The 27,822-nt window shown below is 35.1% G+C and overlaps 1 protein-coding gene across 1 annotated transcript in view; it reads right to left on the bottom strand.

The window, feature by feature from the left end:
• The window catches only part of LIN28B (lin-28 homolog B), a gene marked incomplete at both ends in the record, with an annotated part of 122,329 nt that overhangs the window by 23,964 nt on the left and 70,543 nt on the right, over nt 1–27,822 (bottom strand). Inside the window, one exon of the mRNA XM_081251117.1 lies at nt 26,233–26,417. Within this exon, the coding sequence (XP_081107243.1) occupies nt 26,233–26,417 (185 nt within the window). The remainder of the gene's footprint in view (nt 1–26,232; nt 26,418–27,822) is intronic.

The raw sequence follows: 27,822 nt of genomic DNA, 5'->3' as shown, positions 1-27,822 counted from the left end.
TTAAAATTTTACTCAAGTACCTAGCCAGTGCATAAGGAGAAAAAAAAAAACCCCACAAAAACAAAACAAAAAAAGGAAAGAAATAAAAGTCATAAAGATGGAAAAGGAGTTATCTTCATTTGCAGACAACATGATTATTAACACATAAAATCCTAAGGAGTCTACAAAAGATAACAGAATTAATAGATAAATGCAGTACTCAAGAAATCAATTGTATTATTATATACTAGCAGCAAACAGTAAACAAAATTTAAGGAAATTATATATAAGAGCATCCAAACACATAAAATACTCAAGAGTAAGTTCAACAAAAGATATGCAAGGCTTTTAATACTAAAAACTGCAAAACGTTACTGAGAGAAATAAAAGAAAACTTAAATACATGGTTATATATCAGGTTAATGAATCCAAAGACTCCAAACAGTTAAGATGTAAATTCTCGCCAAACTAATCTATAGATTAAATGCAATCCCAATCAAATTTCCAGTTTACAAGCTCATTTGTAATTTCTATAAAAATGCAAAGGACCCTGAATATCCAAGGCAATTTTGAAAAAAGATTAACAAGGTTGGAGGACTGATACTACCTTATTTCAAGAGTTACTATAAAGATACAGTAGGGTTCTTCAATCTCGGCACAATGACATCAGGCCAGATAATTCTTGTGGGGGCTGTCCTATGTACCGAAAGATTTTTTATCAGTATCCCTAGCATCTAACAACTAGATGCCAGCAGCAACCCCGCTCCTTAATTGTAACAACTGAAGATGTCTCCAGGCATTGCCAAATGTCCCCTCAGGGAAAAATCAACCCCAACTATCATACAATAAACTAGATGGGGTGGTACTGGCATGAGGATGGACAGATAGGTTAATATAAGAGAATCCATAAACATGCTACTTTTGTGCAGCCAGTTGATTTTCAACAAAAATTAAAGTTGAAATTAAATCAATGAAACAACGAAAGTCTTTATCAAAAAGGTAAGGCACTAGTAAGCCACATAGCACATGGAGATCAGCTTGGTGCTCTGTGACCACCTAGAGGGCCGGGATAGGGAGGGTGGGAGGGAGATGCAAGAGGGAGGGGATATGGGGATATATGTATACATATAGCTGATTCACTTTGTTATACAGCAGAAACTAACACAACAATGTAAAGCAATTATACTCCAATAAAGATGTTAAAAAAAAAGACATTAGTAAATGTAGAGAGGCCAACGTGTGTGTCCTTTGAGACTGTCTCATACACTGAAATCATCTAACATTCCTACACAACCGTTCCCGTTATTGACTGAAGTGGAGGAAATGATCAAAATACCCTTTCCCATCACTGACTACCATTTGTAGGGAAAATAACCAAAATCTCCTCCACAAATTTCCAAACACCTTCTGTGTGATAGGACCATGCTCACTGAGAACCATTAATCTAAAGAAATAACCAGGGATTGAAACTATGGTCAGGAGCAAAAGACAAGCAGATTTGAAAAAAATAAACAGAACACTCAAATTTTTTTAAAAAGTGTAATTGGAACTAAAAACTCAATGGATGTCTTAAAAAGTAGATCAGAAATAGCTGAAGAGAACATTAAGAACTTCTGCTTCCAGCATTGTGACCAACCAATTCTCCAAAAAACGCATGGAAAAAACACACATTTGCATGCATTGCTGGGCTTGCAGAAAGCTGGGCTTGCAGAAAATAAAGGTAAGAGCCTCCCCAAATAACCTTAAAGGTAAAGTTAGAGCAAGGAGCAGTAAGTTATAAGCAAACACGAAAGGCAGGGCTTCCCTGAGGATGGATAATAATATTAGTGCTGTAACAGGTGACTAGACTGAGTCACAGGGCCAGCAGCATCTTAACTATCTTCCACACCAAGGGATTTTTGAAATTAGTTATAATGATGAGGGCTATGGAAACCCATAGTTCCAGGCAGAAGCAAACACAGTTACTTCTAGAGGAAAGTTTTCTCAATTTAAGCCTGTACTATTTCCATAGATATAATCAAACATGTATGACCTCATAATCAAAGATAATGAGACACCAAGAAATAAACCAACATGAGGTAAGGGTCAGCAGAAACAACAAACTACCAAGTTAGACTTCTAAGAACTTTATCGGCATTGTCAAAAACAACCTATAAAATAGTTAGAGACAGAGTTTTTAAAGAAATAGAAAGAAAAAGACGAAGTTACAAAAATGAACAACCAACAAGAGACTAGCAAAAATAACCAGGCATATTTGAAGGACTATTAGGTATCGAATCAATACTGCTGACCTCTCAAACTCAGTGGAATTATTAAACAGCACTTAGACACAGATAAAGGTTAGACTGATAAACTAGAAAGTAAATATCAAGAAATTACATAGAACACAGCATAGAAAGATAAGATAAAAATGTAAAAGAGGGACTTTCCTGGTGGTGCAGTGGTTTAGAATCCGCCTGCCAATGCAGGGGACATGGGTTCAATCCCTGGTCCAGGAAGATCCCATGTGCCACGGAGCAACTAAGCCTGTGTGCCACAACTACTGCGCTCTAGAGCCTGCAATCCACAACTACTGAAGCCTGCACGCTCTAGGGCCTGTGTGCCGCAACTATTGAGCCCACAAGCTGCAACAACTAAAGCCCACGCACCTAGAGCCCGCGCTCCGCAACAAGAGAAGCCACCACAATGAGAAGCCTGCGCACTGCAATGAAGAGTAGCCCCCATTCACCGCAATTAGAGAAAGCCCGCGTGCAGCCATGAAGACCCAACACAGACAAAAATAACAAAAATTTTTAAAAATTTAAAAAAAAAGAAAGAAGGAGAAAGGAGAACAATAACAGAAAGAAAGGAAAAAAGTAGGAAAAAATCCAGTCTGAATAGATAGCACAAAACCTGTAATAGGGCTTCCCTGGTGGTGCAGTGGTTGAGAGTCCGCCTGCCGATGCAGGGGACACGGGTTCGTGCCCCGGTCTGGGAAGATCCCACATGCTGCGGAGCAGCTGGGCCCGTGAGCCATGGCCGCTAAGCCTGCACGTCCGGAGCCTGTGCTCCGCAACGGGAGAGGCCACAACAGTGAGAGGCCCGCGTACCGCAAAAAAAAAAAAAAAAAAAAAAAAAAAAAAAAAAAACCTGTAATAAAAATATATCAATAATGGCATTAAATGTGTACAGACTAAATGTACCAGTTTAAATACAGACTGTCAGATTAGATTTAAAAATATAAAAATCAGATATATGTTGTCTATAAAGGACATATAAAACAAAATAATATGAATAGCTTGAAAAAAAAAGAGAGGAAAGAAACTATATTATATATTAGATCTTATGTAGCCCCCCACACAAATTCATATGCTGAAGCCCTAATCATCAATGTACTTGGGGAGAGAGCCTTTAAAGAGGTAATCAAGGTTAAATGAAGACTTCAGGGTGAGGCCTTAACCCAAAATGACTAGTGTACCCTTATAAGAAGAGGAAGAGACACCAGGGGTATGTGTGCATCCAGGTGAGGACAAAGTGGGAAGGCACCATCTGCAAACCAAGGAGAGAGGCCTCGGGAGAAACCAAACTTGCCAACACCTTGATCTTGGACTTTTAGCCTCTAGAACTGTGAGATATAAATTGCTGTTTAAGCCACCTAGTCTGTGGTATTTGGTTACGGCAACCTTAGCAGACTAGAACGTCAGACAAATATTAACCAAAAGAAAGCTGGTTTTATTTATACATATATATATATATATATGTATATATAGTGTGTGTGTGTGTGGCTACACGGGCCTCTCACTGTTGTGGCCTCGTGTGTGTGTGGGGGGGGGGGGTACACGGGCCTCTCACTGTTGTGGCCTCTCCCGTTGCGGACCACAGCCTCTGGACACGCAGGCTCAGCGGCCATGGCTCACGGGTCCAGCCGCTCCGCGGCACGTGGGATCTTCCCGGACCGGGGCACGAACCCGCGTCCCCTGCATCGGCAGGTGGACTCTTAACCACTGCGCCAACCAGGAAAGCCCTGGTTTTATTAATATTAACAGAAAAAATATACTTTGAGACAAAAATATATTCCTAGGAATAGAAAAGGATGCTACATGATGAAAAATAATTGAATTTATAATTTAAATATTTATATACATACATACAAAAATGGACAGATGTAGAAGGAGAAACTGACAAATTCACCACTTTAGATACTGATTATGAGCCAGCTGAAGAGGACATTTTACAATTATTTGGAGGAAATTTGAATATGTTATGGGTTTTAGATAAGATGAAACTGTATAACAGTAGAAAAGAGATTACTGGCTAAAAACTTACCAGGTTATGAAAGAGCCATACATTTAGGCAAATATTGATACATACATATGTAGACAAACACACAAACACACATACACACACAGAGACATTGGGAATATTTACCAACAACTAATTCTATACCACACAGGTGCTTGAAGCTAGATATACAATGATAAATAAGGAAGATCAGATCCTATCCTCATGGATTTTATATGTCAAAGCAACTCAGATTGTAGGTCTCATGGACTTCCGCTCTTTCTATGACACACACTTCTTTGAAACTTTAAAAAAGTCCTTTGAGACAACTAAACACAAAGCTAGAACTCGACATTCCTTAGTAATTCAATTACAACTAGGTGTTCCCTGGTTGTCTATTTCTTTTATTCATTAAAAATGGCATTTTTTCTTCTTTTAAAAATTGTTATTATTGACATACAACATTACAATAGTTTCAGGTGTGTAGCATGATGATTCAATATTTTACATATTGTGAAATGATCACCCCAATAAGTCTAGTTAACATCCATCACACAGTTAAAAACATTTGTTGTCTTGTGATGAGAACTTTTTTAAACATTTATCCTCTTAGCAACTTCCCAATATAAGTGCATTTTTTTTTCTTTTAGGTATAGCTACTTAACCTAGAGAGTCCTATACACCTTTTACATCATTTGTAAAACAGTCTTACATTTTATACCATGTACTGAATCTCCTAAGGAAACAAAAGTGGCTAAATCAACATTTCTCCGATATTTTGGTGATCTATGTCTGACTTAAGAAAAAAATTTTAAGAAAGTTAATGAGGCTTATAATTGACCTGATAATATAAAAACAGTGATTTTAAAACATTACAAAGCCATTTAGTATTAATTAAAATTACTAACTATAAAAAATGCCATTTCAGAAAATAGACAGAAAACAGTACATGAAAGAAAGAATATCTAAGCTTCAGATTTTTTTTTTTTTTGCGGTACGCGGGCCTCTCACTGTTGTGGCCTCTCCCATTGTGGAGCACAGGCTCCGGACGTGCAGGCTCAGCGGCCATGGCTCACGGGCCCAGCCGCTCTGCAGCATGTGGGATCTTCCCGGATCGGGGTGTGAACCCGTGTCCCCTGCACCGGCAGGCGGATTCTCAACCACTGCGCCACCAGGGAAGCCCCGAAGCTTCAGATTTTTTAAAAAGTAGTACTAGATAGCAAGCACATCGTATATTAATCATTTGGAGAGGCATGTGGTCAAGTTTACAGATCTGAGTTCTGGCCAGGTATTGCTCAGCATCCCACCAACTGGACTTTGAAAAGCAGCCTGGTCATGCATTACGAGACATTAGACTTCCTTCCTGAGCCAAAAAAGGAGTGATTTTTTTTTTTTTTTAGCATGGCTCAAGTGTTTGCAGACATGATAGCTTTTTAATTTTTTAAGAAAATATAATTTAAAATGAGTAGATAAAGGGTCACCCAGAATTTAATTAAACAGGCATACCTATATAAAATATACCTAGAAGAGACAACGCCTTCAAGTACTCCTATAATTTTCAGTCTGTGATGGGATTATTTATCTGCTTTTTCTATTTCTACTTTTAACAGTTTAACTGCTAGACTATTCATAATACATATATCTATAGCATTATTTTCCCTTCTATCTTTAACAACACCTTTCTAATATATCATAGATCCAAATTTCACTTATTACACAATTGTAGATATTAAACTATTGCTATTAAAGTAATATCCAATGACTGTATTAATTCAATTCTTAGAGCATGAAAACAATAGACCAAAGTATATGAAGTGATAGTTTACAGTTATGATTAGATTTATGGCTTTACTATAGAAATTTAAATTTCTATTTATATCAATAATATTGTTCCTCAGATTTATCAACTGTAAGGATTCCTGCACCTCAGGAATTTCATGAATAAAATAACTTGAATTCCTATCAAAATACCAGTGGGATTCTCTTGGTAGTGACAAAGACTTGACAAAGTGATACTAAAGTTTATCCAGGATTGACATGTACACACTGCTATATTTAAAAAGGATAACCAACATGGACCTATTTTATAGCACAGGGAACTCTGCTCAATGTTATGTGGCAGCCTGGATGGGAGGGGAGTCTGGGGGAGAATGGATACATGTATATGTATGGCTGAGTCACTTTGTTGTGCACCTGAAACTATCACAACATTGTTAATCGGCTATGCTCCAATATAAAATAAAAAGTTTAAAAAAAAATAAAGTTCATCCAGGAGCCACAAGAATATTTTAGAACAGTAATAAAGGGAGATTTGCTTTCTAGGTACTAAAAGGTATTACAAATACAGAGAAATAAAGACACTTGGTGGAAGAAAAATCAAGACAAACAATACAAAATTAGAGTCCTGAAACACACATCTTAGAAATAACATATAGAAGAAATCATTATGTAACAGAAGAGGTTTCAAGTTAATGGAAAGAGTTCAAACATGAGATACGGAGTATGGGGAAATTCAGAATAAAGCTTTATTTTATGTAAAGGTATAAATTAAATTTTAGATGGATTTAAGAGTTAAAAGAAATAAACCATAAACCAGAAAAAATATAGATCACTATTTATCTGATCTATAAGAAACAAAGGCAGAAACAAAATGCAAGAACTCACCAAATGAAAGAGCAATGAAATTGGATGTGCCAAAGATGATCTCAGATGAGGCAAAATTATTATTTGTAGGTGAAAATATTTCATACCTTGCAAACCATAAATACATTGAAAAATTATTAAAATCAATAAAAAGAAGTTAATAAGGTGGCTGGTTACAAAAATGTTATACAAGATCAATTCCATTTAGAAAAAAAGATTATAAAAATAAAAGAAGGAAAAAAATGTCAATTTTAATAGTACAGAAACACATACACACACAATGATAATATACCCCAGGACAGATTGTAGACATCTGTTTAGATTACTTAACTCTTCTTTTATGTTAACAAAGTATAGTTTTCATTTTCACTATTTAGGTCCTGCATATCTCTTATTAAACTTTATTCCTAAGTGTTTTCAGTTTTTGTTCCTTTGGTAAATTAAATATATTCTTCAGTGAGCAGAGGAAGATAACAGAGCTTCTCTCCACTGTCCTCCATCCTCCTATCTCCCTTAGCAAAAGGGTCATGGTTTGCTAATTTGTTTACTGACGGCTCAGAAGAGCAGAAACTATACCTTCAACAGCTCAGAGATTTGCCTCTGCTCAAAAAATGTTAAAGGCCAGCTCTATACTCTTGTTTAGGGAAGAAAAACCATGACTGGAGAAATAAACAGCAGGAAAAAAAACACAGGGACAATGTAATCTGATGAAGAAAGATGCACCTTTAGAAAATGCTCCCACTGAAATTCTCTGAAGAAAATTTTAACCTAAACCAGTTAGTTTAGAACAGAGAAAAAAAAGGCTGTCTGGAATTGAAAACATGATTTGAAATTTTAAAATTAAATAGGAAGAACAGTGAAAGGAGAGAGTCACACCTGAGAACTCAATATGCTGGAAGTTCAAGAGGAACAATCTTACAACAAAAAGTAAGACAGATGGAAATACTAAGAAAAAAAATAATAAGAAACTTTAAAGACCAATTTTGGCACTAACAGTTGAATAAGAGGGGTTCTAAAAGGAGAAAAGGAGACAAGTAAAGGAATATGTAAACAAATTACAGAAGAAAATTTCTGAACACATGAAAAAATGAATATTTAGTACAGGTGACCCTGTTTTTGTACTAAGACTTTCTCAAGTGAAGGAAGTAGCATGTTTTACATTATGGCACAAGTTCCTAGTGTTGTTGAAGAACGGAAACAGTTTGCAGAATGGCTACTTTGAATAGCACTGTTTTATGGATAATAGTTGTTTTTGCCTAACTCATCCAACATCTCTTTTCATAACAGCACCTTGGTTTGCTTTTGGAGAGTCCTCCTTTCCCTACTTTAAACCCTTGTGGTTTAGATGGGGCTCACCTCACTCCTCAGCTCAAGGGGTGGGCAAATGACTGCTGTCTAGCAAACCAGAGCGCCGCATTACAGGTTAGAGCAATCCTGGGCTTTTGCTAGAATTGCTGGTAATTCTATCCCTCTTGGCATGTGGATTGAGCACTCAAACCCAGATATCTCTGAAACTACTCTAGTTCCTGGAATTATAAATTATGCAAGTCAATGTATTTCCTTTTTTCCTCCTTAAGCCAGTGGTTCTCAAATTTCAGAGCACATCAAAATTACCTAGAGGGTTTGTTTTTTTTTAAAAAAAATAATAACAGAACAAAACAAAAGACAGATTGCTGAGGTCCATATCCTGGTGGGTAAGTCTCGATGAGGCCTGAGAATCTGCATTTCTAACAAGAGTCCTTGTGATGCTGATGCTGGTCCAGGGACCACAACTGTGAATGATTGTCTTAAGCCATTATGAGTTGGTTCATATTACTTACACCTGAAAGATTAGTGACCAATGTATCTCCAAACAGATGAAAAAAAATGAAATAACCCTTGAAGCAAAGTGAAAATTAAAATTTTTAATTATCCAGAAAATAATGAAAATAATAAATTCATACCAAAACCTATGCAACACAATGAAGCTTTTCTTAAAGGAATACTTATCGTCTGGAATCCTTATTGTTAATAAAAATAAAGACTAAAACTTAAGTATTCAACTTCAGAAAGTAGAAAAAATAAACAAAATTAATAAAACAAAATTAACAAAAGTTGAAGACTTTTTACTGTAAGATCTGAAAGTAAAGAAACAGAGAAAACCAACAAAAGCAGCAGAAAATATAGATAAGATAAAAACTAATTATTTAGAAACATAAATCCACAAGAAGCCTAAATAGGAAGAAACAGACAAAATAAAAATGTAAAGTGCTAGAGATATTAAAATCCAATTGCACCATGGGAGAGACTAAAAGAATAAGAGAATCTTACTGCCACTTTATGGCAATGTATCAGAAAATATAAAGGAAGTAAATAATTCCCCAGCAAAATATACCAAATTTGACCAATCAGAAGTAGAAAAACCGGGCCTCCCTGGTGGCGCAGTGGTTGAGAGTCCGCCTGCCGATGCAGGGGATACGGGTTCGTGCCCCGGTCTGGGAGGATCCCATATGCCGTGGAGCGGCTGGGCCCGTGAGCCATGGCCGCTGAGCCTGCGCATCCGGAGCCTGTGCTCCGCAACGGGAGAGGCCACAACAGTGAGAGGCCCGCATACCGCAAAAAAAAAAAAAAAAAAAAAAAGAAGTAGAAAAACCTAATAGATAAGACTGTGAGAACATAATTTTTTAAACTACAAAAGGCAAAGAAAGGGCTTAGATGTTTTGTAGCTCAGTTCTATCACCTTTTAAGCTGTGCGTTCCAAATCATTTTGATCACACACTTATCAGTAAAATATTTTTGAATATCCATCCCAATATATGTATATTTGTTTGTATTTATAAAGTAGATGCATACTTTATAAAGTAAATGTATACATTATTAAACAAAAAAATTAAATAAATAAATATAAACACAAGTCATGATATTTTTTTCCATGTATGAATAAAATGAATCTATTATCTTGTCTATCTATTGGAGATAGATTTTCCACTTTGGAGACTAGTACTTTAATTCTTATGTATATTAAATTACCCCACAACATAGAAATAGACAGAAAACTACCTAAACATGAAATAAAATAGCCTTAGTAATAAAACATGATGAGGAAAACACATTAAAAAGTCCAAGTTCATGAAGACCAATAAATATTATGAAACGGAATATATCAGCATATCATGACTAAGAAGGGTTTTTTCCCACAGGAAATTAAGAATTATTCAACTTCATAGAATCTATAGATGTAATTCATTTTATCAATAACTTGAAGTCAAAAATTACATAATTATGTCAATAGATGCTGAAAAGTTTTTTGAGATAATCTGACAGGTATTCATAATAAAAAGAGAAGGGAAGCAATTAAACATGATGATTATTAACTGAAAATAACAGATTTAAATTTGAAATATTAAAGCCATTTTCATTAAATCAGAAGATAGGATGCCTGCTGTCAGCAGCAGTTTCAACACTGTTTAGGAAATTCTAGTCTATTCCATAAAAAAAGAAAATTAAATAATAGGTATGACTATTGGAGAAGACAAAACTATTGCCCAAACTCATAGTTTTTCTCTACAATAGCAATGGCCAGTTAAAAGGAAAAAAAATTATTCACAATAGCATCAAAAATACCTAAGAATAATCATCACAAGAAATCTATATAAGTAACTTATTAAAGGTCACAGGGACTTCCCTGGTGGTCCAGTGGTTAAGAATCCGCCTGCCAATACAGGGGACATGGGTTCGATCCCTGATCCGAGAAGATCCTGCATGCCGTTGGTCAACTAAGACCATGTGCCACAGCTACTGAGCCCACACTCCAGAGCCCGCGAGCCACAACTACTGAAGCCTGTGCACTCTAGAGCCTGCATGCCGCAACTACTGAAGCCTGCGCACCCTGGGGCCCGTGTACTGCAACTACTGAGCCTGCGTGCTGCAACTACTGAAGCCCACACACCTAGAGCCCATGCTCCGCAACAAGAGCAGCCACCGCAATGAGAAGCCCATGCACAGCAACAGAGTAGCCCCCGCTCGCCCCAACTAGAGAAAAAAGCCCACGCACAGCAATGGAAGACCCAGCACAGCCAAAAAATAAATAAGTAAAAATAAAGGACACAAAAATAACTTGAAAAAAATGGGTCAACATAACCTATATGCTCCTCCAATCCCATTCTCTTCTTGGGCATCAGAGTAGCATTATCATGAACTCAGTGTTCATCATGTTTCATATTTTTACCACAAATATAAGTATTCACAGACATGCATAATATTACTTGATGGTTTTAAAAAATTAATAAAGATGAATAATATTGCATCGATCATTCTGCTGCTTGCTTTATTAATTAACATCATAGCGGGATTTTTTAAAAAGTAATCCAGACTGATAAAGGTAGCTGTAATCTGTTCATTTTAACTCAATTTCATTTTGAGAATATATTATAATTTAATCATCCTCTTGGTAACAGACATTTAGGTTGTTTCTAAGGTTTTTTTTTTTTCTATTACAAGCAATGCTGCAATAAACATTTTTTTGCACAATTCTTTGTGTACGTGACCATAACCCACAGAGAAAACATTTTGCGTCACGATTCAGTACTCACACACACACAAACACCCAGCATAACCCAAAAGTATATGAAACAATAGTTACTCTTACTACATGCAATGCACTCTGATGATTTTTATTCTGTTCTATTTCATTAAAAAATAGCACTAATACTTTCCATAATCTACCAAATTAATATCAAAAGGCACTAGTGGGTCCCAGCCCACTTTTTGAAAAATGTGGTAAATTTTTCTGGTAAATCCACCTAGAAGTGGAATCAAAATATATGAAAAATTTTGATTCCACCAGATATTGCCACATTGCTCTCTCAAGTGGATTCATCGATTATGAGTCCCATCAGGACTGTGTGACATTCTTCACACTTAGTATGGTCAGACCTTAAAATTTCTGCTACTTCTATGGGAGTGAACTTGTATCTCATTTAAATCAGTATCTTTTTATTTGTTTATTGAATATTTATTTTTTTCTTTTATAAATTACTGTTTATTTGCTCATTTTTCTGTTGGGCTTTTACTTCCTTTTGATTTGTAGTCCTTTATATATTATGGATATTAATTCTTTATCAACTACATGCAATGCAAATATCTTTTCCCACTCTATATTGTATTTTCTAACTTTGTTTATACTGTTGGTGCTGGACTATTTTATGTCAGTTAGGTTATGCCTGGTAACTATGCTTCCCAGAGTCTTTTTTCTGGATGGTTCTGGGTTACAGTCAGCCAAAAGAGAAACTCATATACAAGACATGGAAAGCAAAAACAAAGCAGAAGCCATTATCATGGTCAGCCACGGTAGCACACACAGATCTGCCCAGCACGTCCTGGCTTGTCCTCTCTGGTGCTCTGTGCCCACCTTGTCTTCCCAATGTTGGTCCCACTGACCAGCAGCCTGACACCATCCCTTGTCTGCAAATCCAGAGAGGTTGTCACAACACAGAGGCAGCAGTTTCCATAGCTCTCCCCAGGGGCTCCCTCTCCCCAGTTCCTCTGCAATACCAGATATGCTTGGCTTTTTGGATTTCCCTGCATGCTCTTATTTGTCTATCTAGTCCAGGGCTTCTGAAGACTGGTTAGTGAATATTTCTCTAATGTACTGTATGTACTGACTCTTCCCTTGTCCAGCAACTCTGTTTGTGTAAGTTCTTTTTTTAAAAAAATTAATTATTTTTAAATTTATTTTTGGCTACATTGGGTCTTCGTTGCTGCACATGGGCTTTCTCTAGCTGTGGTGAGTGGGGACTACTCTACGTTGCGGTGCATGGGCTTCTCATTACGGTGGCTTCTCTTGTTGTGGAGCACGGGCTCTAGGCGCGCAGGCTTCAGTAATTGTGGCACACGGGCTCAGTAGTTGTGGCTCGCGGGCTCTAGAGCACACACAGGCTTCAGTAATTGTGGCACACGAGCTTACTTGCTCTGCGGCATGTGGGATCTTCCCTGACCAGGGCTCAAACCCATGTCCCCTGCATTGGCAGGCAGATTCTTAACCACTGCGCCACCAGGGGAAGTCCCTTGTGTAAGTTCTGAATCTTTAATTTTCATACCACTTAAAGTGGCTCTATCTTCCTGACTGAAACCTTTGCCAGGTAGAAATTATAAATTCTGAAGTAGTCAATTTAATCTAACTGCTTATAGTTTGTGTTTTTTGTGTCTGTTTAAAAAAAAAAATCCTTCCCAAACTTAACAGCTGTAAAGATTTGCTTTACACCTTTAGATCTTTAGATATGTTATGAGGTCGGGGTCCAATTTTACTCTTTCTCTATAGTCAGATATACTCCCAGGACCATTTATAATCTTTGCATTATTTTCCAAGATCTGAAAGGCACCTCTGCCATATATTAAGAGTTGTATATATTCTCATTGCCAATGGTCTATTCATCTTTCACTGGGCCATCACCTCACTTATTTACATATACGTACATAGTTGTATAATAAATATAGATATCTGGTAGGGAGAGCCTTCAAACTTCGATTTTCATCTACAAAATTGTGAAGTTATTATTGGTCTTATTAACTTCCAAGTCAATTTAAAATCAACCTTATTGGAATTCTGAATGAAATTACATTGAATCTGTAGATTAATTTATAGGAAATTATGCTCTTTAAAATATTGAGTCTTGCCATTTATTAACAAAATACCTTTCTCCATTTATTTAGGTTTGCTTTTATATATCTCAATATAAGTTTATCATTTCTCCATAAAAGTCTTTCATAGTTTTGTTAGATTTATTCCTAGGTATAGTATATTACAGTTTATGTTCCAATTGTGAAACAAACCCTTTTTATTTTATTTTTAATTTTTTAAATGTTTTTAAGAATTTAATTGTGCCATGACACCTAATGATTGCACTTTTTTCTTTTTTTTGGCTGTGTCGGGTCTTCTTTGCTGCATGGGCTTTCTCTAGTTGTGGCGAGTGGGGGTTACTCTTCATTGCAGTGCACGGGCTTCTCACTGCGGTGGTTTCTCTTGTTGCAGAGCATAGGCTCCAGGCATGTGGGCTTCAGTACTTGTAGCACGCGGGCTCAGAAGTTGTGGCTCATGGGCTCTAGAGCGCAGGCTCAGTAGTCGTGGCGCACAGGCTTAGTTGCTCCACGGCATGTGGGATCTTCCCAGAACAGGGCCTGAACCCATGTCTCCTGCATTGGCAGGCGGATTCTTAACCACTGTGCCACCAGGGAAGTCTCAGCAAACCCTTTTTAAAATACCAGTTTCTAATTGTGAATTCCTAGGATGTAGAACTGTCCTTACATTCCAGATATTCATTTGTTCTTAGTTTGACTTTTGTGTATTGAATTTATAACTAGCAATCTTGTTAAATTTTTAAATTTATTCTACTTATTCCAATAATTTATCTATGGATAACCATGGACATAAAATCATACTGATGTGAATAACAAAGCATTTGCTTTCTTCTTTTCCAATCTTCGATCTTTTATTTAGTTTTCTTCTCTTATTGCATTGGTAGCACCTCCAGTAGTATCAATAACAAACCCAAGAGGGGACTCTAGATGGGCTATTAAAACTGAGAGGACTAAAAGCAACTGCTTAAATCAGAGAACAGAATCTCAAGTCGGCCAAGTAGGAAAAAGAAAGAATTGACTTAATAGCAGTTCCATACAATGATCCTATAAAAAAAAAAATCACTGTCCCCAGAGGCTTTTATTTGTGACAGTATAGAAGTGAGGAAGCAGGCTAAGTATAAAGAGGTCTGGTTCAAATTTAGCACAGGCAACTGAGCTCCTCTAACCATGATCATATACTGCTTTCCCAGTTAATGAGGATATCTATGAAATTCAGTTGTCCTTAGTAGAAGAGTCTTGAAAAACTGAGTTTTAAAAATAATTTCAGGGCTTCCCTGGTGGCACAGTTGTTGAGAGTCCGCCTGCCGATGCAGGGGACACGGGTTCGTGCCCTGGTCCAGGAGGATCCCACATGCCGCGGAGCGGCTGGGCCCGTGAGCCATGGTAGCTGAGCCTGCGCGTCCAGGGCCTGTGCTCTGCAGCGGGAGAGGCCACAACAGTGAGAGGCCCGCGTACCACAAAAAAAAAAACAACAAAAAAAAACTATAGATAATATTAACTCTCTATCCCAAAAGGAAAGGAAACATTTGACTTTGATCCTTATTAGCCCATATATTTAAAATAATTATGCAACAGACAAGACTTAAAGAAAAATTTTAAACTTAAAGAAAAGTTTTAGAGGTAAAAATTCTTGACTTCTTGCTTGACTTGTTCTAGATTTTCTTTTAAGAGAACATTTTCCCCTTTACAAAAACATTTTCTAAATTTAATATTTGTTCTCTGCTTATATCCAAAGTATCTATACTTTACAGGTAGTTCTTCATTATATGAAAATGCATATGTTAAAATTTTTACTTTACATGGTAATTTATTATGAATCTGATTTTACAGAAGTGGAAACTGTCTTACTAAATTACTACTTCTTATTGATAAGTGCAAGCATATTAAAATCTATTTATTAAAATTTGGTGATCCTATCTACACCAACAAAAAGAACCATCTCTTTATCATATGAGAATAATTCAAGTAGTAGCTCTTAATGTTTATTTTAACCAAATTTCAAAATACAAAAATTCCAGTGTAAATTTACAAGGAGCTTTGCAAAAGGCTCTTCAAGTTCATAAGAACTGAATTTGACTTGTACTTTCCTATTAATGGAGAATAAAGAAAGCCTAGCTGAAGGCTGCTAACAACTTTGTAATTCTCTGAAAGTGGCACTTGGGCTTGGGACACAGGACTAGTATTTCAGTGGAGGGATTTGGCAGTATAAAGTATAGACATTTTCTGTTGATTAGTCTTCATCTTAATCAGCCCTTATTGTTCAAACAGGAACAGACTGGATCTCCTAGCAGATATAAGCATGAGGATTTATGTTTTTTAAAGTTTAAAAGTAACAACAATGTTGCATGTTCATTAAAAATATACATACTTAGTATTAAAGGCTAAATTAATTTCCTTTTTTGAAAGGATCTCCAAGTTTAAAAGTATTAGCCATTTTTCATAATCCCTTGTATTAAAACCATACAATAAATCATCTTATTTTCACCAAGACCAGTCTAAAGTAAGGAAGCTATGTAAAGTTACTTCTTAAACCCACAATTTCTACTTGTTATAAGTTTCTTCTGGACCATTTCTTTTCTATAGGCATGATTTTACTATTTATTTTGCTTAGAATAAAACGGCAATCAGAGAATCAACCTAAAATTATGATTATTTGCCACTTGGCTTCTGACCATTCTCATCAGGCAACTTGGGAGACCTATGCAGCGCCAAATGAAGCTCTGCCCACACAATATCTTGTGGTGGGTGATGAGAATGGCACATTGTCTGCCCAGTCTGAACAGAGGTCACAGCAGGGAGAGCATCTGCTAAGATAATGTGAATGAAGGAAACAACCATAATTGCCTCATTAAGAGATCTCTGGCCAAATAATCACAAGAAGAAAGGAAACCACCCTAAAATTAGGTATCTAATAAGGAAAATTTGGGGTAGAATTAAAAAATGCAGAATTAAGGAGACTTGGGTATTCCACTGGTTTTGCTAATTTTCTTAGTCACTGTATGAATGAATGGAAACGTGGATGCAACAGTTCAGTTATTCAACTCCAGCCCTTGCCAGTCATTAGTAAGAAGCAGAAGATGCAGATTCACAGCTGTCCAGGATACAAACAAATGTAAAATATAGGGTGGTGGGGAATTGCTTACAAGGGACCAAAACTTAGGAACTAAGATTTAAAGTCTATTTTGAAATTACAATGAAGAGCATACAATTAAAGACATAAGAGGGAAAGAGGTAAAATATAAAAGAGCAAAGTCTAAGAAGGGGAGGGAAAAAAGGAAAGGGAAAAAAGGAAATGGTCTCTGCTTAACCAATTTACTTTCTTCTGTTTTCTATCTCTATGTTTTAAAAACAGATTTTTCTTATGTCAATGGTATATAATTACAACTAAATCCTCAGTCACTTTAAATTATATATAATTGAATATATATTTCATTCAACTGCTGATAAAATTATTTCATAGTAAAAGCTAAGGTAAATATTTTCCCAATTTCGATTTAAATTAAGCATCTAAACTGAATGAAAAACTAAAATGTATTGAAACTGTGACAAATTATTTTTGCATTTCCTGATATTTTGAGATCAAGCTTTTTTGTATTATACAGTTAACATTGTATAAATAGAATCTTGTAGTGAATTATGATTAATAAATTTTTCTGATTCCAACAAACACAGTAAAATTAGCTTGTTACAACCACAAGCCAGGTTTAAAATAAGCAAACTATTTGATGACTTTGATGTTTTGCACCCAAAATGTGCTGGCTAATTTTTCCATTCCATTTACCATTCCGGTCTTTAAACTGCCTTAATCTCCTGCCCTCAGATGTTGACCTTGTAAGAATAGGGGTCATAGGTCAGAATAGACAGACCTCAAAGGATCTGGACTATCAATTCATGCCTGAGAGATTTCTCTTCCACAATAGGAACCTACTAAACAGCAAATTCCTAAATCTAATCACACAAGTATCAGGGTGAAACAGTTATTTATTGGAATTCGTTGATTTACATTTTCAAACATCTCCCGCACCTAAAGAGCACTTTTCTTTTTCTTTTGGGAGCAGGTTCTGGGACATAATAAATATGAAAATAAAATCATTGAAAGAACTTTTAATATAAAACAGATATCCTTAATAAAATGGCACCATAAACCTGAGTACAGCTTTATTGTTTCCAGGAATGCTACGTGGATTTCAAAAATATAGAACTAGAATTCCTAACTATAAAGTACCTGGGAAACTTCAAACTATACCACAGAGATAATGAGTGGAAGAGATTATACTGCCATAGAGGTGGATGGGGAGGGGGTGGAGGAGGGTTACCACTAGTTAGTTTTGAGCTCACTTGCTCTAAAGGTGAATGAGGGCATTAAATAAGTATTTTTTCTTTTTAATAAATAGGTGAAAATATACAGTCCTTCAGTGAGGACAGACAAAAGCAAAATCCTTATGGCTTCCAAATCTTCTTGCAAATTAAAAAATTTGAAATCACAAAACTATGACCCTGTAAAAATAACTCTTCTATCATACATCTTTAATTTTTTTAAAAAAGGCAAGTTAGCTCTTCTGAGCTGAGAATAATTTAGACATATATAATGAGTTTCTATTTACATTCACTTTGGTCTTTCTGGCCATAAATGGTAAATATAACATAATGTACCATTCTAACACCATTTTAATACTGGACTATAAGGAATGTCAAATTTCATAATCAGTTTTTAAGTCTAAATGAAGAGCATCTTAAAAATGATAAATTAACAAGTCTTTCTAACATGAACAAATGACTTTCCTACACTTCCATGCCAAAAGCAGTAACACTGAACATCGTAACAATTAACCTTCTTTCTAAACAAAATACATTAAAAGTTCAACTCATGTAGAAAATCAAGAAGCTTACTCATGTGCTAATGCAGTGATGCAAATGTATTATCGCCTGAAATGGAATGAAAGCAATAGAACGTTGGTATTATTTTCTAAGTTATTTAAAAAATCTCAAGTCAACATTGTTGAAAGGGAACTTGCATTATTATGAATAGCACTTCTTGCACTGTGCGGTTGGGTCAAAAGATGTGGAAGGTTGAGAACAAAGAAGACAGTCACTATGCTAGAAAAAAATTACAATAAAAAAGGAGGTTAAAAAAACCATAAATAAAAACCCACAAAATTATATGTATATACCCAATATATTTATACCTATCATGCATATATGCATTTCAAATATTTTTTTAAATTACACATATTTTTATTGTTTAATTATTAAGGATTAAAATAATTTAATCTACATAGAAACATTTCCAGACCATTTGTTTCAGTCCACATCATTTTTACTAATATAACACATAAGTTAATATGAACTGAAATTTTATTATATAAAATATTTAATTCTATATTACAGGTTGACATAATAATTTCATATAAATAAGATAGTGACAAATAAATAAAATCCTCATTCTACTATCTTTCCCCACAATTTCATTCTGTTAGAAGTTACTTCTTTTTCCTCATAGTAAATTGTAGCTCTTTAAAGAATAAAAAGATACCAAAATCTACGCCAGTTTTTCAGAATAAGAATTAAGTTTTTAAATCTTTTATTAACAACAACTTTCATGTTAGTATAAAGAGAGCTTTTATAAGGTCATTAAATCTCTTTACTCTTCTGATAATGAACATAAGAAAAAGTAAACAGCAAATATAAAGAAAAAATAATTTCATTTAAAATTTTAAGAAAATATTTTAAACATAAGACAATTTAAAAGTTAACATTTACTGCTATTATGTAGCTGGATGCTAGTAACAGCATACTAAATTCAGCAGAATTAAGACAATAAAAAAATAAACCCACTTTCTTTTGCAAATAGTTTACTTAAAATTAAGACAGAATCTTTAAAATTATTTTTTGTTTCTTGCCACAGAAACATAAATCTTCTCAAAAATATGATTCTATATATAGATGTATATAGAGAGAGAACAAATAAGTTCTCTTGAATGACGAAACCAAATTTGAATTTATTAAAATAAACACTTTAGAGCTTTAATTTTTTAACCTGAAATGACAGAAATTAAACTTTCTAACTCAACATTTCAAGAGAAAAGATAGTTTTCAACAGATGGTGTTTGAACAATTCATATTATTCACAGGCGAAAAATGAGCCTAGACCTCAACCTCACACCTCACACAGGGGAAAAAAACTCTGTGATTAATCAAATTTGGAGTTAATCAAAGATTTTTTAAACATGACAAAAAACAAAAGATTGATAAATGTCTTTATCAAAATTTAAAACTTTTGCTCTGTGGGAGATACTTAAGAGACTGGAACAATAAACCACAAATTCAGAAAAAATATTTGCAAATCACAAATCTAAGGACTTGTATCCACAATTTATATAAAGAGCTCTCAAAATGCAACAATAAGAAAACAATCCAGTTTTCTGGATTTTACAATAATAACTAATAGTAAGATAGAAACATTATAATATGCTATAATAAAAGTTATATGAATATCTCTTTCTCAAAACATCTTACTATATAAATTTAATGCCTTTCCCATTTTAACTATGCACTTATCATGCACTGTGGCCATAACTTTTGCAGCTTGGGATGCAACAGTAAAAATATCACAAATTTCTTTTTCCTTCTTCACAATTTCACAGATAGAAGATTCCTTCATATCATATCTTAGCAACCTTAGCACATGATTTTTTTTTCCCTGATTAAGTCAAGACCTTTCTCCTTTTCACTTAGAAGAAGCAATTTGTGGCTGCTCTTTGGTATATCCAAATTGCCAGCATCACTACTCCTGTGCTTTGGAGCCATTATTAAGTAAAAACAGGGTTATTTGAACACACACACTGCGACATCATGATAGTCAAACTGATATCCAAGATGGCTGCTAACTGACTAATGGACAGTGTATGCTGGACAAAGGGATGATCCAGGTCTGGATGGAACAAAGCAAATGTACAGGATTTCATCACACTACTCAGAATACTGCACAGTTTAAAACTTACCAATTGTTTATTTCTAGAATTTTCCATTTAATATTTTTGACAGCTGATGACCATGGATAACTGAAACGTCAGAAAGCAAAATTGTGGATAAGGGGGGAATAATATATTGATACACTCAAAAGTTGGGATGAATTTCAAAGCCATTATGTTGAGTAAAAAAAGCTAATTTCAAAAGGTTACAAATGAACTAAGCCCAAATTAGGAGAAGGAAGAAAACAAAGACCACAGTGGAAATAAATGAAATAGAGACTAAAAAGACAATAGAAAAGATATATGAAACTAAGAACTGATATTTTGAAAAGATAAACAAAATAGACAAAGCTTGAGCTAAACTTCAGAGAGAGAGAGAGAGGAAAGAGAGAGAACCCAAATAAATAAAATTGGAAATGAAAGAGAAGACATTACACCTGATACAACAGAAATACAAAGGATTATAAAAGACTACCAAGAGCAATTATAAACCAACAAATTGAATAAACTAAAGAAATGGATAAATTTCAAGAAACATGCAATCTACCAAGCCTAGAACATGAAGAAATAGAAAATCTGAGCATATGAATTACTAGTAAGGAGACTGAATCAGTAATCAAAAACATCTAAAAATCAAAAAAGTCCACGACCACATGGCTGCATTGGTGAATTCTACTAAACATTTAAAGAAGAATTAATATCAATCCTTAAACTTTTCCCAAAAATAGTAGAGGAGGGAATACTTCCAAACTCATCTTATGAGATGTTACCAAAACCAGACATGTTACCTGTTACCAAAACCAGACATGAGTACTATGAGAAAAGAAAATGACAGGTCAATATCCCGGATGAACACAGATGCAAAATCCTCAGCAAACTCTTAGAAAACCAAAATTCAACAATAGATTAAAAGGGTCCTACATCACTATCAAGTGGGATTTATTCCAGAAATACAAGGATGATTCAACATCTGCAAATCAATCAATGTGATATATACCATGTTAACAAAATGAAGGATAAAAACCATGATTATCTCAGTAGATGCAGAAAAAGCATTTGACAAAATTCAACATCTATTCATGGTAAGAACTTTCAATAAAGTAGGTATAGAGAATGTACCTCAACATAATAAGGGCCATATATGACACAGCTAACATCATACTATGGTGAGAAGCCAAAAGCTTTCCTCTAAGATCAGAAACAACACAAAAACACCCATTCTTGCCACTTGATTCACATAGTACCAGAAGTCCTAGACAGAGTAGTTACATAAGAAAAAGAAAGAAAAGCATTCCAAATTGGAAAGAAAAAATAAAATTGTCTCTACTTGCAGATAACATGGTATTGTACATAGAAACGTCCAAAGACTACACCAAAACACTGTTAGAACTAAAAAATGAATTAAATAAATTTGCAGGAAAAAAACTCAACATACAAAAATCAGTTAATTTTTATATACTAACAACTAGCTATCAAAAAGGAAAATTAAGAAAACAACCCCATTTACAATTGCATGAAGAAGAATGAAAATCCCTAGGAATAAATGTAACCAGAGGTGAAATATCTATACACTAAAAACTACATGACACTGATGAAAGAAAATGAATAATTTAAAAAAATTGAATAAAACACAAATAAATGGAAAGACTTCTGTGCTCATGGATTAGAAGAATTAATACTATTAAAAAGTCCATATCACCCAAAGTGATCTACAGATTCAATGCAATCCTTACTAAAGTTACAATGGAATTTTGCACAGAAATAGTACAAACAACCCTAAAATTTGTATGGAACCACAAGAGACCCAGAATAGCCAAAACAATCTTGAGAAAGTACAAAAATCTGGAGGTGTCACACTCCCTGATTTCAAACTGCAGTACAAAGCAATAGTACTCAAGCATTTGGCATAAAAACAGAAACATATATTATGGAACAAAACAGAGAGTTAAGAAATAAACTCAATTAATTTACAACAAAGGAACCACAAATATACAGTGCAGAAAGGATAGTCTCTTCAATAAATGGTGTTGGGAAAACTGGAGAGCCAAATGCAAAGGACTGAAACTGCACTAATACCTTACACCATACAGGAAAACCAATTCAAAACATTGAAAACTTGAACATAAGACCTGAAATATAAAACTCCTAGTAGGAAATATAAGCCTTAAGTTCTTTGACAATGGTCTTGGCAATGATTTCTTGCATTTGACACCAAAAGCAAAGGCAACAAAAGCAAAAACAAAAGCATAAAACAAATGGAACTGTATCAAACTAAAAAGCTTCTGCACAGCAAAGTAAACAATTAACAAAAAAGGCAACCTATAGAATGGGAGAAAATATTTGCAAATCATCTATCTGATAAGGGGTTAATATCCAAAGAATATAAAGGATTCATACCAGTCAAAAGCAAACAAGCAATCCAATTTAAAAATGGGCAGAGGCCATTTACAATCACATCAAAAAGAATAAAGTATCTAAGCATAAATCTAACTAAGGAGGTAAAAGATCTATAATCAGAAAACTATAAGACACTGATGAAAGAAACTGAAGAGGACACAAACAGATATAAAGATATACCACGTTCATGGATTGGAAGGATTAATATTATTAAAATGACCATAGTACCCAAGACAATCTACAGATTCAATGCAATCTCTATCAAAATGCCAATGGCATTTTTCACAGAACTAGAACAAATAATTTTAAAATCTGTATGGAAACACAAAAGACCCTGAATAACCAAAACAATCTTGAGAAAGAAGAATTGAACTAGAGGAATCATGCTCCCTGACTTCAGACTATACTACAAACCTACCATCAAAAGAGCATGGTACTGGCACAATAACAGACACCTAGATCAATGGAACAGGATAGAAAGCCCAGAAATAAACCCACACACGGTCCATTAATCTATGACAAAGGAGGCAAAAATACACAATGGGGGCAAGACAGTCTCTTCAGTAAGAGGTGCTGGGAAAACTGGACAGCAACATGTAAAACAATGAAATCAGAACATTTTCTCACATCATATACAAAAATAAACTCAAAATGCATTAAAGACCTAAATGTAAGACTGGAAGCCATAAAAATCCTAGAAGAAAACATAGGGAGAACACCCTTTGACATTAACTCTAGCAATATTTTTTTGGATCTGTCTCCTAAGGCAAAGGAAACAAAAGCAAAAATAAACAAATGGGATCTAATTAAACTTAAAAGCTTAAGTTTAAACTTAAAAGCACAACAAAGGATACCATTGACAAATGAAAAGACAACCTACTGAATGGGAGAAAATATTTGCAAATGATATGACTGAGAAGGTGTCAATATCCAAAATATATAAATAGCTCATACAACTCAATATCAAAACAAACAAACAAACCAAACAATCCCATTAAAAATGAGCAAAATACCTGACTAGACATTTTTCCAAAGAAGACATACAGACTCACCACTGCTAATCATCAGAGATATGCAAATCAAAACCACCATGAGATGTTACCTCACACCTTTGTGGAAACTGTTTAAAGTTTTAAAATATATTACAGATGTATAGCATCTGTATATAGTATTTTACTTAGAGTAATGCCATCAAGGTCCATCCATGTTGCCACAAATGGCAAGATTCCATTCTTTTTTATGGCTGAGTAATAGTCCATTGTGTGTGTGTGTGTGTGCGCGTGCGCGCGCACATATATTTCACGAGCTGAAAAACATACTTCCTATATATTTGAGACAAAAGATTACCATGATAAATATACAAAGAGAATGTGAGATAACAGGAAATATATATTGGTCTTTGCCCCTGGTTCCTGGCACAGAGCTCCTAAAACGCTTGTAATTTCCTAAGTGATAAGAACACTAGAAGCAGCTCTTTTTCTAATATCAGTCTTTGACCTCTCTTCCTGTCACAGGGCTCCTGAAACCCCTGTAATTTCCTGGGTGATAGGAGGGCCTTCTGTTCTAATGAGGTGACACTGGGTGGGCTCCTGGATGGCTCCTGAGTGAGGGCTGATCACTGGAAAGACCAAGCTCTGATTAGAAGCTTGGAATTTTCAGCCCCACTCCCAGTTTTCTTGAGAAGGGAAAGGGGTTGAAAATCAAGCCTATGTGGTGAAGCCTCTGTAAAATCCCCAAAGTACAAAATGCAGAGGGCTTCCAGGTTGGCAAACATCCACACTGGGAGGGTGAAGCAGTCCAACCCGCTGGGAACAGAAGCTCCTATGCTCAGGACCCTCAAAAGACCTCACTCTATGTATCTGTTTATCTGGCTGTTATCTGTATCCTTTATCTGCTGTTATCATAACCTTGATAAACTGGTACATGTAAGCATTTCCCTGAGTTCTGTGAGCTGCTCTAGCAAATTAAACAAACCTGAGGAGAGGGTCGTGGAAACCTCTGATTTGTAGCCAACACAGACAGAAGTTGTGGGTAACCTGGGTTACTTGCAACTGGCATCTGAAATGTGGTGGGACAGTCTTTTGGGACTGAGCCCTTAATCTATGGGACCCGACATTATCTCCAGGTAGACAGTGCCAGAATTGAGTTAAATTGTAGGACACCCAGCTGGCATTGTGGAGAATTGCTTGGTGTGGGGAAAAACCTCCACAAATTTGGTGACCATAAGTGAAGTAGTCTGTGTAAAAGTAATGGAGACACAGAGGAGAGAAACATGATATGGAAGAATTGAGTTTTTCCCAGCACAGGAAAGAGGAAAACTGAGATTTTTTTCTAAAGAGAGAAGTTAGAAATCAACAATAGCAAATGAACATCTCAGTGGAAAATAAGCAAAAGACAAGAAACATGCAATTCACAGAAGAAAAAAATAAAAATGAAAATTAACATATAAAAATATATTTAACCTTAGTCAAAGGATGCAAAGAAAAAAAGTAAGCTGCATTTCTTAACCTATGTAATTGGAAAAGATTTAAAAGATGACATTATTCAATGAGCAGTCTCAATTTTAAAGGGGTTGTACATTGGCCCTAACCATTTCTGAAGAGCAGTTTGGAAACAGATACCAAAATTTTTAAAGTGCATAGTTTTTGATCCAGATTTTTTCAGTACTAGGTATTTATCCCTTATGATATAATCAGACAATTAAAAAAAAGGTACATATAAGGATTCTTACTATGATGCTATTGATAAATTTAAAATATTAGAAATAGCCTAAATTTAACAATTAAATTAATTTAACATAGCCTTGTTTTAAATTTTGGTACATTCACACAGTGGGAATTTATGCAGGTGCTGAAGACTAACATGGAATGTTCCATCATACACTTCTAAGTGAAAAAAAATGCAAGTTTCAAAAATACTGCATATATATTATGATTCCCACCTGTAGTTAACATCTCCAGTGATTTTTTTATATTTGAATTTTCTGTAGTGATGTATCTTTTCAAAACAGACAAAATAATAAACGTATTTTCATTTGAAAAAACAGGTGAGGTGTTAAGATGTACAGAGGAGCACCTCTGTTTGTTGGGAACTTCAACTTCCCATTTGTGGTCTCTGAACAGTCTGGTGGAAATAATGGTTGGGAGACTGTCTAGTGCGCAATGCTGAAGGCTCAGTTAAGTATATTCTGCAGAGAGTTCAAGTTGCAAGATAGCCTATATTTCTGATAAATTCGATTCAAATGCTCAGTGGTTGCATTTTATTTTATTGTGGCTAGATTTTATAACATAATAAAAATATAAATAAAAATTTTAGAAATCTTTTCCAAATACAATAAACTCACAGGCTAACAAGGTAAAATGATTACCTGTCTCCCTTTGGTTTTCTTTTTTGTAGTGTCTTCCCTTTGGGTCTTCTTTCACTTCCTAGGCAGGGGCTCCCACCAGGTCCTGTTACCCGTATTGATTCAAGGCCTTTGGAAGATTTTTTAAATGTGAACTCCACTGGTTCTCCTTCTTTTAGGCTTCTAAATCCTTCCATGAATAATTTGCTCTGAGAAGAGCAGGGGAGGGAGGGAGAGAGAAAGAGAGATCATGATTATTAATGCTTTATAAATTATCTCTGTGATTTTAAGATTAACACAGCAAGATATCCCCAGTTATTCATTGCTAAGTATAAAATCTTTTTTTTAAAGTTCAGTGAAAGGCATACCATTTAAAAGTTTCCTGTTGTAATGCTGGCAGTGGGAGAATAAACTAATACCGTTTTTAAAGGAATTTGGCAATACTTACAAAAATTTTAATGTGTATATTTTTTGACCCAGCAATTCCACTTCAAGGACTCTCCTACAGACACACTCACACAAAGGTCCCTCCACCCTCATCACACACAAAAACCTATATCAAAATTCACTACAGCACTGCTGCCTGGTAGAAAAATTACAGCTACCCTAAGGTCCATCAATGGTAAACTGATGAAATAAATGATAGTAGAGGTATATAATGTAACAGTATTGAGCCATTAAAAGATCTATATGTATTAATGTGGGGAAGATAAACATGTAATACTGATGAGTAAAAAAAGTAAGGGTAAAGAACAGTGTGTCTACCATAACACCATCTATGTAGAGAAGTGTTTAAAAGATACATGTTTACTTATGTAGCAATGGGGTCTGGAACAATCGACAGCAAATCATGAACAGTCATTTTTCTCTAGTCCTTTTTTGGGAAAGTGGGGAAGCTTCTGGATACACACATTATTATGTTGTTTGAGCTTTTTTGTAATTTGAAAGATACTTGGTTTTTACCAAAAAAAAAAAAGTTTCCTGATTGGAAAAGTGTAACTTTGGTTACAAATAACTGGCTCTTTCAATCTAACTCTTCATCAAAGTCAATGTGCCAATTCAAACTATATTAAAATGAGTAAATCATTCTAATTTTATTTATTTCTTCAAATCCCCTTGTGTACGTCTTACAGATCTAATTTTGAGTACCATGTAGTTCTTCAAGACTTTTCTGAATTTGGGGGCAAAAGGAAGCAAATCTGAATATAGTAGGTAGGAGACCCTGGTTCAAGTGCAGTTCTTTAAGAAAACAGGCAGCATGCAACTTTGAATGAGTCATTTCTCTCTTTTCTGTTTACTCTGTAAAATTAAGGAATTTGAGTTTCCCCTCATGTGTTCAGAGAAACAATGGTCCTAAAAAAGATTCCATGAAAAAGGATCTGGTGGTCAAATAAGTTTGTGAATTGCTACACCTGGTCTCTTCTTAGTTGGATCATATTAGCATATTAAAGTCTCTGAGATTTCATACTCTCCCCAACCTCCACTGAAATAAAAATCTTGTTTAACTGTGTTTAACTCAGGAATTTCCCGACCTAATTGATCCCAGAGACCTTTCTTTATAACTACAGATGACTAACATACTTAGGGAAATGCTGGACCAGAAAAATCTCCACC

The sequence above is a fragment of the Mesoplodon bidens genome, assembly GCF_964165515.1.
Source record: "Mesoplodon bidens genome assembly, chromosome: 12".
NCBI lineage: Eukaryota > Metazoa > Chordata > Mammalia > Artiodactyla > Ziphiidae > Mesoplodon > Mesoplodon bidens.
The sequence above is the reverse complement of the archived record's forward strand: the minus strand, read 5'-3'. Positions and strand labels throughout refer to the sequence as shown.